General features: G+C 43.5%; 1 protein-coding gene across 2 annotated transcripts in view; it reads right to left on the bottom strand.

The window, feature by feature from the left end:
• Positions 1 to 2,310: 2,310 nt before the first annotated feature.
• LOC147229381 (low-density lipoprotein receptor class A domain-containing protein 4-like) overlaps positions 2,311 to 18,160 on the bottom strand; it is a 209,877-nt gene continuing 194,027 nt past the window's right edge. For both annotated transcript variants that reach the window (XM_086154824.1, XM_086154825.1), the window contains 3 exons: positions 13,919 to 14,073; positions 12,380 to 12,430; positions 2,311 to 9,231 (listed from right to left, as the gene is read on the bottom strand). In XM_086154824.1, the coding sequence (XP_086010950.1) occupies positions 8,641 to 9,231; positions 12,380 to 12,430; positions 13,919 to 14,073 (797 nt within the window). In that variant the 3' untranslated portion in view covers positions 2,311 to 8,640. The remainder of the gene's footprint in view (positions 9,232 to 12,379; positions 12,431 to 13,918; positions 14,074 to 18,160) is intronic.

Here is an 18,160-nt window from a genome sequence, read left to right as displayed (position 1 = left end):
ATGTGAACTTCTGAGTCCCACTCTCCTGCATGATAGTTCATAATACCATCATGCATTTACCCATCATGCCTTGCTGGCTCAGCAGACTTCTAATCTATTAATACTTTGTTATCTGACCCCCTAAAGGTTACCTGTGTGACAGAGATCCTCTTTTAGACGTGACAATCCAGCTGCTATAAGATAGTCAAAGTTCACCTCGGCGGAAAAGCTGGGGACGCAGCGGCTTTCCCCCCCCGCTGAGGTTTTTCACTGTCACTACTTGGCCCTTTCAAAGGGCAGCAAAAAAAAAAAAAAAAAATGTAGAAAGCGCAACCAATATTTCAGGACGCAAACAAGATTTTTCCCTTACAGAGGAGCCACGCCGCTGGCATCCGGGCTCCTCGGGGCCTCCAAATATGTTGTGAGCACCGGGTTGTGATAGGAAATACACTTATCCTCTGCCCCGAGTCAGAGCTGAGGAGGAAATGTTTAAAGTATGCAGCATTTCTGCCGCGGAAGGTTAAAGAGAGGACAGGAGGTGGGGCCGGCGCCCACCGCACCTCCTCCTCCCGCATTTGTGAGACTAAGTGCTTTCAAACATTAACTTTCTTTCACTCCTGTGGATGTTGACAACTTGCCAGATGGGAGCTGCCTATAAATAAGCTTCTGAAAAATATACATAAATGTATGTTTTATGCATTTCATTAGCCGGCAGGGCCGAGAGAGCCGGTCGCTCCCGGCATCCGAGGATCTCTGCCAATACCGTTAAAACAAAACACCGGGCGAGGAAGAACCGGGTTTTTTAATGTGACCTAGGAAAGACCTTCGCCGCGCTGCAGCGGAATCAGCAAATTTGTGGCGTGAATGAACTTCATCTAACTCGGGAGAGAGGAGCGAAGTGCCGAGGCAGCTTGGCGGCTGAGCTGCCAGACAAGTCCGTGCCGGAGTCCTGATGCATGATGGGCCGCGGCGGCTGCGAGGACCAGAGCCTCCTCAGTGTCTTTAGCTGGTCAGAGCAAACAGGGCTGAGACACAAAGCGCGTGAATGAAGTGGTTTCGATAGAAACGGTGAGGCCGTTCTTACAATTATTGTCAGGGGTTCACACAGCCAATCATCTTCCTCCATCAAACCTCAGTCGGACCTTCTCTCCAAAACATCCACCCTCAGTTCTACTACCTCAGTGGTGGAACAAACTCCCAGAAGCAACAAGACTAGCATCATCTCTCTCAACCTTCAAGAAACAGGTAAAAACGTTTCTCTTTCAGGACTTTTTATGGCGCTGATGCCCCAGATCAGGTTGGCAGCAAGTTAGGCTATGCAGTGTGTGTGTACGTTTGTGTGTCTCTGTCCATTAAAAAAAAAAAAAAAAAAAACCCTCACTAACCCAAGCTTACTGTTCTATATATTTCCTGTGCATCGTGTATTTGCAGTCCCTATGTCCTCTATTGTAAGTCGCTTTGGATAAAAGCGTCTGCCAAATGCAATGTAATGTAATGTCCCTCTGATGGACACATTCGTGATCCTATTTGTCCATGTCACTCCCAAAAAGAACCTCAATATCTTCATCTCTGCTTCATGTCTTTTCCTCAATGCCACTGTTTCCGAACCAGACGACATGGCTGGCCTCACCAGTGTGCGCACTTACATTTTAATTTTTTTTTTTTTACCAACAACAGTGCGTTTGCAATTTACACTTTGCATCGATCATGACTGTGCTTAGTTTTCTATTTCGCGTTGTCATCATTAATTCGTTTTTTTTTTCTGTTCTAAATCTTTAATCTTCCATCAGAGAATCCGAGAAGATACTCATGAACACATTATTACTGGAAGTAAGTCGTAACAATGCAAATAAATGTTAACTGGAACATAACGGATTTAAACTGCAAGTCAGGAAATCTAGCCCGACTTGATTGGCCTGAAAGAAGAAACATTAGTACCACCCTTTTTTTTTCCGATTTTAACTTAAGAAAACATTACCTTAGACCAATAGAAAAACAAAACTTCCTGTGTTTCGAACAAAAGGAAAACACAACACTTGAAAGAAATGTTTTCATATTACATCCAGGAGAAAACAGGAAAGTATGGGACTTTGTCAAACACATTGTGGAATCCAATCCAATTTTGAGTTGACAGTCCTCAGGGAGAAAATTAAAAATAAGGTTAAAAAGTTACTTATGTACTCTGAAAGTGTTATTTTGCGGCATCTGGAAGGTATTCGCAGCAGAGTGGAACCAATAGTGTGATCAGAATCCCATCACCGTCTGTGGAACCTGAACCTGAACCTGGATAAAAGAAGAAAAAAACAAAGTACCTGGAGAAAAAGTGCGTAATCACTTTTAAAGTTTTATTCGTCACGCTGTAGTTTGACTACAGCGCAAGTACAAGCATAAAATCTTTTGACTACAACAGCACTTAGAGCAACATTTTTTGATTTTTTTTTCATCTTTTTTGTAAAAGTATTGCAATAACAGACCTTAGGCCTAAAACCTATTACATCACAATTGCTTAAATAAAAAGAGGCAAAAATACACAACAATTTTACCTCTGCGTTTCGAGATATATATATGTATATACACACACACACACGCACGCACACACACATATATATACACATATATATATATACATACATATATATATATATATACACATATATACATACATATACATATATACACATACACACATTTATGTGTATATATATATATATATACACACACATACATACATATATGTATATACATATATGTATATACACACACACGCACATACATACACACACACACACACACACACATATATATATATATCTAGATTTCAGCACAGAGGGGGAGGAGGTGAGGGGGTTGTAGGGTGGTGAGCAGGAATTGTTTTGTAAAATAAAGCAAACCAATGTTACAAAACCCATGATGGAAGTAGTCCTATGGTAACTGTCAAGACAAGAGAATACCAGGATGTTGAGATGTTCTTGTCGTTATTGTTAAAACCCGGAACGATTAAAAACAGCTACTTGTTGTCAGCACGTGTCAGTATAGACCTGTGATGAGTGGAGAAGGGGGAGCGCGCTGCAGGAACAAGGAAAATAATAATAGTAATAATAGTAATGATAAAAAAAAAAAAAAAAAAAAAAAAAAAAAAAAAATCAGTCTGAGCCAAGTTAGTTCTTCAAGCTAGTGCAGGAAACAAAAACAAAAAAAATAAAATAAAAAATATTTTAAAAAAGTCTTAAGAACGAGGAGAGCTGAGGAGCACTCCACCCAGAAATACAATCCAAATTAAAAACTACACAACTGCCACTTATTTGGTGCTTTGAAGAGAAAATGGCGCATTGCTATGTACATCGTCTATAGATAAGAATGAACATGCTCTGCGTTTTATTGTACAGGAGTTTCTTTTCTTTTCTTTCTTCTAAAGTACATACTGTAAATAAATGATTAAACAAGACTTGTTTTGATATACTGTGCCACTTTTAACATTGTAAAGTAGAAAATTAAAAAACAAAAAAGTCATAATATAAAGAGGAAACTAATGACAGGTTTATTACCATTTTACCACTCCTTTCAGGCTAGTGTAACTTAGAATATAAAAGAACAAAAAGTAAATCCTTTGATGGTATTTCCTGTTTCAACAATCCTGACCTCAAAGGTCCGTGACCCCTTGCGTGTGTGTTAGAGCTAAAATGCTTGAAGCAGAGCTGAGCTTCCAGCTGGGTCTGCGGCGGCGGCGGCGCTGAGTGTGCTCAACAGTTTTTTTTTTTTTTTTTTCCTCTTACTTTGGCAGATATACAAACCTACAGCTAAAATAAAATAATGCGTCGGTGTTGTGGATGAGTACGGACACATTTTCTCCCGTGTTTAGGAAGTGCTGGCATCTCTCAGCCTCGCCTTTTTGTTCATTTGACAATTTACATGGGTTAAGTCCAGCCGGGAGGCCCGGTTGAGGCAGATACGGCTGACTGGTGATATACCTTTTTCTTTTTCTATCGAGCTATACACTTGTTAGTTAACGGCGGCTCAAAAGAAACCACCAGCCGGGGGGGAGGGGGGATGGCGACCTGGAAAAACCTTGTTCTCGGACTAGAAACCCAATAAAGTGAATAACATCTTCTCTCGACAACTTCCTTGATCCGGTGGTTATCTCATCCGCATCATAACAGACTATTGTTTATAGCAAAATATCATAAGTAGTAATTATTTGTGTTGCAACCATATTTCTAAGCATACTTTGCAAACCAGGATTTCTTATTAAAAAAAGACAAAGCACGTTTTTTTTAACTGTAGGCCTTTACAAATTTGATGCTGCCTTCTTAAAATTCTTATATCATCTATACATTATATTACATTATTCACAACATTTTTTGTGGGTTCTACCCATTGGGTAGGATATGTGCATAATATATTCAAGTTATATACAGCACCTTACAAACAAACGTAAAGAAAGACAGACTACTGAAAAAAGCACCGTTGGAAGTGAGGCACAACGAAGGTGGGAGCTTTTTGAGTGCAAGTGGGTTCCTATGTCTGCTCCACACGCGTGTCCCGCTGCGGCTTGGAGCGGCTTTAGCTGCGGCGCCCGTAGCGCTAGTCGGGCATGATGGGAGCGGCGGGCCTGCCCGGTCGCACCTGGGGGTTGGAGGAAGTGGGGTGTGGGGACGCCGCCGTGCCCTGAAACTCGAAGCTACAGGTGGTTTGAGTTGGAGCAGCCGCGATTTTGCTGACGCGGAGGGTGGTGGTGTTGGGCCTGGAAACGTTCAATGGACTGGACGTGGCTTGTGCCCACTTCATCGGAGGTCCGGTTCAACCGGTTAAAGAAAAAAAAAAAAAAAAAAAAGATTGAAAATAGACCGGGAGCGCGTGGACTCCCCTGAACTTTCAGCAAACTTGGCCGCCTCTGTCACGTGACTCGTCCATCGTGCCGGACAGGGGACTGCCCCGGGGCAACAGCCGTGTACGGGCTCCAAGCAGCAAGGGGACAGAGGTGTAGTCTGCTCAAACATGAACATTAGGCACCTTTTTTTTTTTTCCTTTTTTTTTCTTTTAAACTCACATAATAGTAACATGCAAACCTCCTTGTAGAAAACATAAAATTCATCTTTATATCCTCCATTTACAAGCTATGACTGCACAGACAGAACAAGCAGAAAGAAAAAAAAAAATGGGAGAAGAGGAGGAAGAGAGAGAGGAAGGAGACGTGGGTTTTCGTAAGCAGCTTCTCACAGTCAAAGGCCGAAGTGTCGGGACAATCTTGGTGGCTCAACGAGAAGGATGCTGTTTGAAGACCAGGTGAGGCTCTTACTCTCCTCAAATGAAGAAAAGAACAATTTCTTTTTTTGTTTGTTTCGTCTCAATACCGGGACGTTTGACTGCAGAGGGTCAGATCTCTTGGAGTTCTGGATGAGGGATGAGTTGCGGGCGGGGGAGGGAGGGAATGGAGGGGACAAGAAGCAGCAGTAGCAATAATAGTAGCAGTAGCAGCAACAGCAATAGTAGCAGCGATGTAGTGACGCTCACATACGTGTGCGCGACAGCAGAGCCAGATGGACACACCAAACACACACCCCTGACGACACGCATACATTCAAACACGGACTGATGCTAACAGAAAAAGAAGGCAGAGTGTCAAATTGACCATCAACACGAGCCCCCGCCACCCCCTGTCCTCTCAGCCGGTCGAGACCGGCGCCTTTTCGTCCACTGAACGGTAAGCTTCCGAACTCCTACGTCTTCGAAAACCTTTCCAGCGCTGCCTCTTAACAGCTGTCATCGGAACGTGAGTGCGAAATACTTCCCAGACAAAAAACCCTCAGTGTTTCTGATTTGCGGGTATGTGCGGTAAATGGCAGACGGTTCTCTAAAAGCAGAACAGTATAAGGTAACGCGGGATCGGATTGGGTGTTTGGAACTTCGCAGCCATGGGTGGAGAAGGATTCTGGGGTGGAGGTCACACCTGGTCAATGATAAGTCAAGTGGAAACACTAGGCCACCGCCCTGCAGGTCAGACAACAGTATGACCTGCTAGCAATAGAGCCCGCAGCTGATAATCCTCCTTACAAGCTCATGTTTTGACTGACAGATAAAAAAGGTATGTACACATGGGTTCCACAATTGGGTTGCTGGGAGTTTTGTCCAAAGTACAACCTAGTGTCAATCTTTTTTTTTTGTTTGTTTTGTGATGTTTTGCACCACGAAACTGCGTTGGTCAAAGCAGGATTTGACAGGCCCTCGAGGGGAAATCAATTCCAGCCAATTAGATTAAGGGTAGGATAGGAAGGACTGAAAACCACAATGATGGGATTTGTGTTTTTTTTTTTTTTGGGGGGGGGGGGGGGGATGACGACAGGTATGTCGAATATGTGGACGCCGATAAAAAATTGAAGGGACTCGTTTTAGCATATAATTTGCAAGTCATCATCTGAGAACGTCCTCACTTGCTAAAGGAAAGACGACCATCGGAAAACACAGGCTATGAAGCCAAGACTGGGATACTTGAGTGACGACAGGCTGGACGAGCTGGGCTGAACGGTGATGCGTGACGTGGCGAGTGTCCGCCCGGCTTTTTCCTACGTGTCCGATTCTCAATCGCACTTACAGCCATCATGCATGTTTGTCGTTGTGGAAGGGACACTAAGAAAACCGGTGAAAGCCGATGTAAGGGCTCTAATAGGGACAGCGCCTAATATGTCCTTGAATCTCTAAACTGGTCAAGCAGTCAATGACTAAATCACCAACACGCATACACACCTCTGTGGGAGAATTAAGTGCTTTTCTGTGTTTTTAAAAGTTCTAACTAACAAACACAGACACTCAGACAAACACGCACATGCATACACATACGTGCCCTTGTGTACACACGCACAGAGATGCACGCACAAGGAGGAGAGGGCTGCACCAACACAGGGCTCTGCTCTGGTTCTGCACTTTAAAGGGCTTGGCGGACTCTGCATTATTTGACGCACTTTTTCTGCACAGAAATGGAAGGAGACGTGATGAACGGTGTTCAACGAAGACACTGTTTTTGGGGGGTTGCAGAGCTGATGGGAGGGCACGAGCGTCGAATGCAAACGAGATACAGAGACAGAGAAAGTACAAGAGCAGAGGCGAAGGCAACAATGAGCAGAGAAAAAAGGCTAAATTTTTTAAAAAGGGTTTTTTTTTTTTTTTTTGTTCATTTTCCTTTTACAAAAAAAAGGACTGTCCCATAGCCCTTAGACTTTTTGACCACAGACGGTTTTCTTTAAAAACATGATGCAGACAAGAATCTTCACTTTGTGTCATCTTTGTGTGTGTGTGTGTGTGTGTGTGTGGCTTTGGAGGGAGCCAAGCTTTTTTGTTTTGTTTGGGATTACTGTTGTTCTCAAAATTATTATGGCGGAGTTCAGAGTGGCGGTTGGCAGAATGCACTGTGAGAGAGCAGTGGAAGGGTGGGGATGTGCAGGGGTGGGGCGGGGTAACGGGAAGGGGAAGTGTCAGGTGCCCGGATGTAAAGAGAGGGTTGGGACGAGGAGAACCTGCTGTGAGCGGGCAGCTGGATGGACGCTTCGATATGTTGTCATGGAGTTTAGCTTCTTCGTGGTTGACTTGGTTTCCCAGCTGGCCAGATTTCCTAAGAGCTCCTCGCACCAGATTGCTCAAAGCGGTTCTGACTGGGAGCATTTGCAGTGCCCCCCGCCAGAGGAAGTAGGAAACAGTGTGTCCACCCAGCTGCCGAGCAAAAGGCAGATTTCTTCTCACTAGCTTGAAGTGCACACAGACGTGAAGCAGTACAAGGTCATTCTCTTACTAAGTCTTATTGTGCCTGTGGTGAAAGCAGACAGGGATGCTGTAGGCTGGGTATCTCTTGCGGTTTCAAAAAAGGAAGGACATAAGCTTATAATACTTCTGTTTTTTTTTTTTTTTTTTTGTTTTGTTTTGTTTTGTTTGTTACTTTTTTTTCTTGTTTTGTTGTTTTTTTGCTCCAGTTGAAACAACTTCGGAGCCAAAGTTCAGTCACTCAGTCCATTCATGAAACGGAGAACAAAACAAACATATCATTATCACATAGCATCATTTCCCTCTTCTCTTTTACAACAAAAAGATAGTGCAACTTTTAGATAACTTCTCTTTTTTGTGTTTTGAATGTTCGTCTATTGTTCCTCCCCCCTTGTTTTTCTTCCTCGTGAACCTTGGCACTAAGATTTTGGGGTGTGTGAGTCTCTTGTTTTGATGTGTTCTGTGTAGAAGTCCTGGATTCTCAGTCCTCGCTTTGTGCACAGATCCCGGTCTGAAAAAAAGATGAAATTAAAAGAGAAAAGAACATCCTTAGTTCCCGGGGATGGAGGAGCCACCCGAGGGGGAGGAGGGAGACGGAGAAGTCGGCGGTGCTATCTGTGCTAGCAGAGTGTCTCTCTCCGACTGAAGAGACAAAGAACAGTGCATCTGTCCTGCTGCAGCGGTGATTGCCATTGAACATTGGGAAGAGACAGGAAACAAAGTAAATCAAATTGTGGTTCCTATCTTTCCTTGTTAAGTTGTAGCTAGAGTTGATATTCTTGTGCATGGGAGTGTGGGGAGGACACGAGAGAGAAAGAGAGAGGGAGAGACCACTGTTTGACAGTGATCGGAGGAAAGTTGGCTTAAGAAAAGACTGTCCGGTCCGGGCTGGAGGCCCTCCTGCACCTCTCTTCACACCAGGTCCTCCAGTTGGCCATCCTTGGCCTTGGCAGGTACTATTGTGCTTTCTGATTGGCTCTGCTGCTGGATCGTCCTGCTCCCCGGTCCCCCTGCGCCCCCCACCCTCTGGTTATTGCTGTGCTGGTGTAGAAAGAACGTCGAGCCGGGGTAGTGGCCCATCACCTCACTGTAAGCTGGCGGGGGGCCCTCCATGCGCCCGTGGCTGCTGGAGTTGGCGGCACTGATGCCCGAGTTACTGCTTGGTGGTCTTGGACCACAACCACCAAAGCCTCCCCCGCCCCCCATACCCCCGAGGCTCCCGCCTCCCCCCATGTCAATCAAGTCACTGTCATAGATGGTCCGGTTGGGCGGCGCCCGCACCGATTCCCGGTTGAGCTCCATCTGCTGCTCGGGGTCACGAAGCTGCAGGGTGCAGGGGCCCTGGTACGGCGGGGGCTCCTCACCATCTGACAGCGAGATGGTGGGTGGCAAGTCGATCTGGTGCTGCAGGTATGGGTAGGTGGGCTGGAAGCGGCTAAAACGGTCGCGCTGCATGAAGGTAGGAGCAGTGAAGCGATCCCTGGCCTGGGGAGCGTACAACACCTGAGAATTTGGGGAGAGAGGGGGTAAAAGACAAGAAAAAGCACATGACAGTGCTATATGTCAGGTGATGCATAAAAAAAATACATTTAGGGTATTTAAGTCACGATATGGCAAATACATTGTGTTTCTGAAAATGAGGGCTTTAGGCTGTCAGATAGGTTGAACCTCCTGACAGCTTGGAACCAGAAGGCAGGTTTTTTTTTTTTTTTGTTAATCATGTTGAGAATACCATAAGTTCTGGACTATTGTGTGCACCTAAATATAAGCCACACTGGCTAGCTGATCGCAATCTTGGGCTTCCTCCTGCGAACTAAAAACATCGAAGTCGTCTTCTTCGTTGTCGGAGTTGAACGGACTCAGAATTCCCCAGTCATTTCATCGGTCTATTGTGACGGGGATAAATGTTTTAACGCCGTGAAGCTTGTTACCCCCCCCCCCCCCCGCCGCAAAAAAAAATATCAATATATTAGCCGCATCATTGTTTAAGTGAAAAAAGTTACGGCTTATCGTCCGGAAATTACGGTACATTTCTTACACCATCTCCAAATGATTCTGCGAGACCTTGTGTGACTGGGGACTTCCCATGATGCACTGCACTTCTCTGCGTTCCCCGCTAATTTGGCTACTTGGCCATTTCATTTCAGGTTTTCAAGCTAAAATATAAAATATATTCTGGGTCTGTCATACTTTAATAAAGTGCAGAGTTTAATTTTGAAAATGTTAAGATTGACCATTAATTAAGACAATGAAGTAAGACTGTCTAACATGAAGAAAAGTATGAAAAATAAAGCTAAATATTTGTCCTAATACAAACGTGTGGTTTGCGGGAAAAGCATCACCGACTCAAATCCAAACTGGTGAAACTTAGGAAATTTAGTCATGAGTGTAGAAACCTCGGTTTTCTCCCCCAAACAAGTTTATATTTCTAAGAGCAGAAAAATCGAAGTGAATTCGGTTGGATATTTTCTCATTTCCTTTTATTTCTTGGATTCTATCCATCTTACATGTGTACAAAGCAAACAGAGAGGGGCGCACGTAAGCAAGCAATGTAGCCACTAAAAATAGGGTTGTAGTAACAAACAACAACAGATATAACACCATATATCAGACGTCAACACCGAAAAGCACTAAGGCTGAAGATGATTACCGTTTAAGTCCTTGCTCCATTGGAATGAATGGTGATTCCCACCATCGCAGGGTCCCCATAAGTCGGCAATTAGTTTTTAAAGCCATTATAGTGTAATTACAACGGACGGAAGAAAAGATCTCCAACATCCAACAAGAACGCTCTACACATTGGTCTGGTCATTCCACATTTGTCTGAAGGCTTCACCTCAATTAGCTCTACCCCCCCCCCGCCTTTTTTTTCTCCATTTCTCACATCTCTTTCCAATTCAACACAATTCTGCAGAGAGTCATTTTCAAAAGAAAACTCTTTTCAATTAGCCACTGTGACTTTAATAGTCAGCCCCCGCTGACAAGGCAGACTGGAGGGAAAGAACAACAATGGTGGAGGATCAGGGCAATTGAAATGCGAGAAAGAGAGAGAGGAGCGGAACTGAGAGGATAGAAAGAAAAAGCTGCTGATAAGGGAAAGGCGAAAGGAGAGAAGAATAAAAGTGCCATAGTAATAAAGAGGGGGAGGAAAAAAGGGGGAAAGGAAAGGAAATGGAAGCGAGAGAAAAGGAGGTGTGGAGTCAGACAGATCAATAGATCTAGATGGATGGACGGAGGCGAGAGAAAGGTGTGTAGCTGATGGAGGGAGCAGAGCGTAGCAGAGCAGGGCAGCTCTCAGACGGCTGTCTAGACAGTGTCAGGGGAGGTGCTGCTGATTAATGACGCACCGAAAACCATCCACCCCCTGCCACACAGACACGCGCGTGCGTGTGTGAGTGCATGCACCACCCTGCACCAACTTCTCCTCTGCATCTATCAGCCACCCACACTGCCTGGCTGCATCTCCCTATGTGTTTGTCTCTCTGTGGTCTTTTCCTCTTCCCAGGTCGTCGGGGGGCTTCAGTGCCGACACCGTTTCTATCTCCCTTCATCCTCTCGCCCCTCGCTTTCTCTCGTTTCCTTCACCTGCCGTCTAGCCTTTTCTTCCTCTCTCCATCTGCCTGTAATGTCTCTTTGTACTCTTTTTTTTTTTTTCTTTAGTTTTGTTTACACATGAAGGTTTTTTTTTTTTTTTTGCTGCCAAGATCCTCCAAATCAGACCCAATTTGGTGCATTGGCATAGATATGGGCATCTGTTTGAGCCAAAATGAAACCACGGCTCCCCCCAGCCAGTCTATTCCCACGGATTCGACAGACTTGTCTTTGCAACTTATGATGTGATTAGCGGTGCATTTCTTTACAATTTGGCTTGAATTTTTTGTATTTCTCCCCATGCATCTTGTCCCATTGAAACTCTGAAAGCATCGCCATCTGGTCGGTTGCCAAGAAGCAAACAGATCACTGGCCACAATCAGGAGACTGGCATTTGTTGACAGTTCAGTAATGAAAGAAGGTGCCAGATTTGACTATTTGGAGAGTACTGTCAAGCAGGGCCTGGTGCGACTTACAAGCCTCAATTCCTGGATGATCAAATATTTACAAGTGGCCAAAAGCAGTGGTTTCTAAAATGCTGTGCCCGCCAACATCCCTGTGCCCACAGAGCAATTAGAAAAGGGCGAGTACCCGGAGAAAAGGCACAATAACAAGGAAATAGATAATCTTGCCGCGAGACAGGAAATGGGTCGCTGATTAGGTTAATGTGACTTCCATCTTTGTGTACATTCCTATTAACACAGCCTCTCGGATAGACCTGCAGCACTATGTTGTCCACAAGTTTGTTTTACACCAATCTGAAACCACGAGACGGACAAACACTATTTTGATAAAAACAAGTTGTTATTTTGTACCACTTAATTATACTGGTACGTACTAATCCACTGTTTACAACAATGGATACATTTTTATAGACACGTCGCAACAGGATGTACACCTGTCAAGGTACAAGAGCAGTGACATCTGCTTCAGTTTTAAGAGTCATCATCCCTGTAAAGATGAAATATCTTGCCTCATGATAGTGTGTTGTTACGCGGGCGGAGGAGGTGGCTTGGTGGTTGTGATGCAGGGCGGACGGATGGTGTGTTGGGGGTCTTACCTCTGAGGCTCCTTGTCGAGAGCTGCTGTCGGAAGGCCACAGACACCCATCCTATACAACGGGAGAAATAAAAGCAAGGCAATAAAGAAGCAGGCAGAGGATTAAAGCTTCCCCAGGTGATTTGAACATTATTATACACCCTTCTGAAGGGATCATCATTGTCTTGTATTATTAGAAGTAAGTTCCTTGAGCTCCGTTTTTTTTTTGATGCACTTACATGGCAATTCCTTATCTTTTCATGATTAAAATGTAAAATACAGTAGTAAATTCATGTGACAGGTTCACAGCTGCTTTTAAAAATCAACAGTTATTTTCTTGCTGCTTTGTTGTTCACTGAATCTTGAGAAGTTTTTGATGTGCAGTCATGAGAGGCCATTAAGATGCCACAAGCAATTGTTCTTCCAAACAAAAAAGGAAAAAGAGAGGGAGGAAACTACAAATCTAACAATCTAATGAGCACACAATAGATGAAAGATGCTAAAAAATGCTTGATGGTTTCAAACCTAAAATATGTACGGGAACAAGGACCCTAAAAAGGAGATATATCCAAGTATTAAAATAAGCAGGATGGAAGCCACTGTGAAGAAAGTTAACTTTCAAATACCTGCAATTCCTTCTTCGCCTGCATCTGACTCTAGGATCTTTTCTTAGACAGCGCAGCGTGAGACAAAGTCCTAACATGGTCCTGTCTCTGATAGGAAGCAAAAGCTAATGGACATTTTTCTAAACGGTGTTTTTTTCCTCTGACTATATTTAATTTACAGCATTTTTTTTCCTTCTGCCAAGTGACTGCTTTTATCTTGTTTTGGATGGAGGGTTTGAGGCAGGGGGTTGGAGGTGTGATTTCAAAGAGCAGGTGTGGTGCCGCTTACCTGTTTTTTTCGGATAATGTTCTAAGGGATGATTATATTACTGGCCTGTGGTTTGACCATTTTGGATTTTTCAGTAATCCCCTGCACGCATACTATTCTGTACATCTTTCAGTCAGTAGTGTGGTGTGTGTGTGTGTGTGTGTGTGTGTGTGTGTGTGTGTGTGTGTGTGTGTGTGTGTGTGTGTGTGTGTATGTGTGTGACGAGGGGTGGGCGGGTTAGCAGAGCTGTTGCAGTCTAGACAGCACTGTGGTGAATTAAACATCAAGGCCTGCAATGTCAGTTTGGCTCTGAAGAAACCAATTTAGCATATTCACCTAACAGACTGAAGTGAAGCTGTTACCTCAATGAAACTGGGACAAAAACTCTGAGCAGGATAAAAAAAAAAAAAAAAAGATTCTTTTAGTACTATGTGACTTTACTGGTAACAAATTGTTAAGCTGTGTTTGTTCTGCTTCAGAAATGGAGAAATGTATGATCATGGCTACACAAGGAAAACCCAGTGACAACAGTTGAGGAGACAGACACACATGCAGGGTTTCCTCCCTGCCAGCTGAGGCTAAAATGTTTTTGGCACAGCTAAATACAAGCGGACACAAACAGTATCCTTTTGTCTGTCACTCAGACATTCAGACGAATAGACAAACACACACACATAGAGATCCTGACCTGCTGCAGGGCATGGTCGTGCCTGCGGGCCTGGCTCTGCCTTGTGATGAAGGACCAGGTGGAGAGCTTGTAATGGTTAAGGAGGCAGATGATCACCACCACCATCACTGTCATCACCACAATGATGATGACAATCTGAACAAACTCCAGTTCAGCTGCACCAAAGACACAGAAGGAAAGAATAAGATTAGAAAAACAGGTATTTAAGAGCGCTGCGCTTCTAAATCCACTTTCACTGTGAAATGAATAGCTAATTGCATATTTCAAACATTCCGAGCATTACTTCTGAACTCTTCCAGACAATTGCAAGGGTTAGAGTTAGAGTGAAAACACTGGATTGGATTCAAAATATAGTGAAAAGGTTTTAGACAGTTTTCACACTACACTGTAGAAAAGACCTTGGGAAATAACAACCTTTTCTTTTGGTTTATGTTTTTTCTATTATCCAATAGTGGACAGGTAGTGTAAGTTGTTTGCCTTTATAGCTATGAAAACATGGCAAACCTCTGACAAAGATCATACAGCATCAAAAGCTTTCATCAACAACCTCCTCGTCGAAGTGTCTCTTTACAAGGAAGTGATTCCTGGATATTTCGACTCATAATCCTTAGAAATAAGCAACCACAAACCAAAAGTTTATCAAAGTGGAGGAACACTCAAGTTTTTAAACAGAAAAAGGGAACAATTTTTTGGAGATCATTATGTTAAATTTCCATTCTCTGCAGGCTGAGACTGTGAAATGCTGATGTTTTTTTTGGTTTACAAGGGGCCGCAATTTTTGTGTTTTGTCTCTGGCATGACATGACTCAAAATGTTTTACTGTTGGCTAAAGTTAATGCGCAGAGATGTCTGAAAGCACTATGTAGAAACTGGAAGTGACTAAGTTGAGTCTTAAATATGTGAAACACAGTAAAGCTATCACTGGACCACGAGTACAATGCGTCACCATATATTGCTCAGGAATTTAGAAATGCTGGTAAGGAAAACAGTTTCACAGCAGCTGAGCCAACAGCTAAATGTGGCGGCTTTCACCACGCAAAGAAATGCTGTGATTCCGTCTATAGAGGATTAATTACTCAGTTTTGTGGGGGATTATATCTTCTGCTAGCCACAATATACAGCACATCCTAGGGAACAATCACTGCGCAAAAGGAGGAAAAGTAAAAATACGACTGAGCTATTTGCAACTTGTTTTAAAAATTTAGTTTGCAGGGTTTTATGTGTTTCCTACTCTTAGAGCATTGATTAATTATATGTTCATACTAAACAATTGCGCTTTCTGATGACTGTCTTTTCACAACAACGTGTTATGAACCTGTGAATAATATGCTACATTCTTACTACCATGTGACAATCGTGACTGTTTTGATTAATAACGCCCACCAGATAAAAGGGTGTGTTCTAAAAGCAAAAACCAGCAAAAAACCTTTGAGTAACTGAAGCGATATAGTAAGCGAAAAGTGTTCATGATCCATGTTTAACTGACACCCAGAGCAAATGGACTGTTATGGCTTGTGTTTGAATCTCATGCACAATATGAAAAATATCAACTGATCTATCAATGTAGGAATTTTTATTTTCCAAGATTGGTATAGGGTGAAAGGAGTGAAACCTGGGATGCTGGAAGTATATGCCTATGTTATTGTGATCTGTGCTTTCTATGACAGGCCAGATGCCTGCAGTTAAAAAAGCCTGTTTGCAAAGGAACAGTACACATCCAAACAGCAAACAATGGATCATTAGCTTGATTTAAACATCCACATTCAGAGGAGGTTCACTTGCCAAGTGCTTCTTCCCTGCTTTAGTGGGAGTCCACCAGCAGGGGGTGGCACAGGGCAAACTCAAAACTTACACATACTGTACATATAGTTACATTGTGTTTGTGTCTGGCTGTCTGTCTGTCTGAAGATACGACAGAGAAAAGCTTCAAGTCAAAAAATATGAGGGTTGTGGTGTCTGTCCCAGCACACAGTGGTTTCTTTGTAATGATGCTGAATAGCTGCTATGTTTCTGTCTGCAACAAACAGTCAGTGATCTCGCTTTCTCTTTCTCTCTCCCACTCTCACTTGTCCCACACACACACACACACACACACACACACACACACACACACACACACACACACACACACACACACACACACACACACACACACACACACACACACACACACACACACACACACACACACACACACACACACACACACACACACACACACACACACACACACACAGCTGATATGAAATGACCTCCTGGATCAGGTCACCACTGGGAGACACAATGATCACTGCCTTGGAGTCACGTCAGCCTCTTGTTCATTGTTTCATGCCCCCCCACGGTATGTCTTTGAACCTTTCTAATCCTATTTGTTAATTTGACTCTCTTTGCCTCATAAACTATTTCTCACATTCTCTTAGTTTGTTTATCAACCATTTTATACTGGGTTATTTTCTTCATCATTTTGTCCTCTCTTCAGCTCCTCTCCATCTGCAGTAAGATGTAAAGGTGTGCTGTTTTGTTTGGAGCAAAAGACTTGGCCTTGTCTGGTCTTGGCACCCAGTCTGACCTCTGACTCACACTTACTCACTCCCTTAATGGCATCTGTATGCATGCATGCTGGCATAGTAAAAGTCAAAATAAAGAGGGCCACAGCAAAATGTCGCCCTGTTAACATTATGAAACTACAAGATGGGAAAGATCATGTCTAAAACCATGAATCCATTAAAATCAACATTATATGATCTTGCTGAACAGCCGCGGCCTCTGCTGACATGACCGTAATAACACATGATGGTGGACCATTCTAAACTACTGATTTAAGAATTAGCGGCGACTAGAGACGGTTTAGACAACAAGACTTGGACAAAGAGAAGAGTAGGAGGTGAGGCGGGGGCACTTTGTCGGTCTATTGTCGCAAAGAAAAAGCTGACACAGAAAGCAAAGTAGTCAATTTCCCATTTCATTTAGGTTCTGTTTCTCACATATGGTCATGAGTGAAAAGACAGGATTTGGGATACAAGTGTCTGGAAAGAGTTCCCCCTGCTGAGTGGCTAGGATCAGCCTCAGGGTGAGTTTGAGGAATACACAGTACTTTTGGGGGGAGATCTGAGACACTCCTCCTTGTTGTTAAAAGGAGTCATTCGAGGTGATATAGGCAACTGATAGGGAGCTTCTGGGGTGCCTACCATGAACTGTCTTTCAGGCATGTCCACCTGGTAGGAGGCTCTTCGGTCAATCCAGACCACTCTGCCTTGACAACCTGGTCCCGAAACAGGGCGGGACTATGTATGGAATGAATGATCTGGCCCACCATCAATTATCTGATATACATTTGGTTACCCCAAATTATAAGTTGACGTGCAGCAAGTGAGGATCTCATTTAGCTTTGACCTTCCGTAGTGCACTGCATGGAAAATTCTGAGCTAGCTTCCAGCGCCTGAAAGCAGCACTGCATGGAAGTGAGATTTTTATGCCTGATCAGCTCATGTTACAGAAACAGCACTGGGAGCTCTGAGGGGGAATAATAGAGGGGCCCAATCGCTGATAAACTAAAATGCTGTAAAAAAGAAATAAAAAAACAAAAAACAATAAGGCCCAGTCCAGTGTGAGCCAGCCTATTCACAGTGCAGCTTCAGTGATCCCCTTAACTGATTTTTACTGCATTAGGAAGGGTTAATGTAGAGCCTGAACTGAAACACTAACACACTTTAAGCTGCTTTACAACAGCAACGAAAGAGATGAGAGGGGTCTCCTGAGAAAAGAATAGGGAAAAAAAAGGTATGCTGAATGAAAACGAACCCGGTAAAACAAAAGAGTTATTTAACTAGCAGAAAGCGAAGAAATTGAGACACGGTTGGCAGACAAACAGGAAAGGCCTTTTGCTTTGTAAGAGGAGAGATGGTGAAGCCAGGAGGTGGTGTAGAGTTAAACAAGTGACCGCAACCTCTTCATTAGCTATTGTATTTTTAGTAGGTTGGTGCCACTGGAACAGAAATTATGTATTTAAAAGGCCCTTTAAAATAGCTTAATGACATATTCTGTGCCATATTTTATCATCCAAAAAATAATGGTCTGACTGAACCTATTTCTCTGAACAGACAGTCAAAACAGATTCTTTAAGTGATTCGTCACATTATGAGTCACCTAATGAGAAGCAGGGAACAAAGTGCAGAGGGAGAAGTTGCACAGGCAAAAGTCCGCAAAGTGACCCTCTGGTAACATCATTAAACACACGTAAGA

The sequence above is a fragment of the Fistularia commersonii genome, chromosome 11, assembly GCF_037954325.1.
Source record: "Fistularia commersonii isolate RoL2024-O1a breed Wild chromosome 11, RoL_Fcom_v1.0, whole genome shotgun sequence".
NCBI lineage: Eukaryota > Metazoa > Chordata > Actinopteri > Syngnathiformes > Fistulariidae > Fistularia > Fistularia commersonii.
Note: the sequence above shows the minus strand (reverse complement) of the source record. Positions and strands in the feature narration are given on the sequence as shown.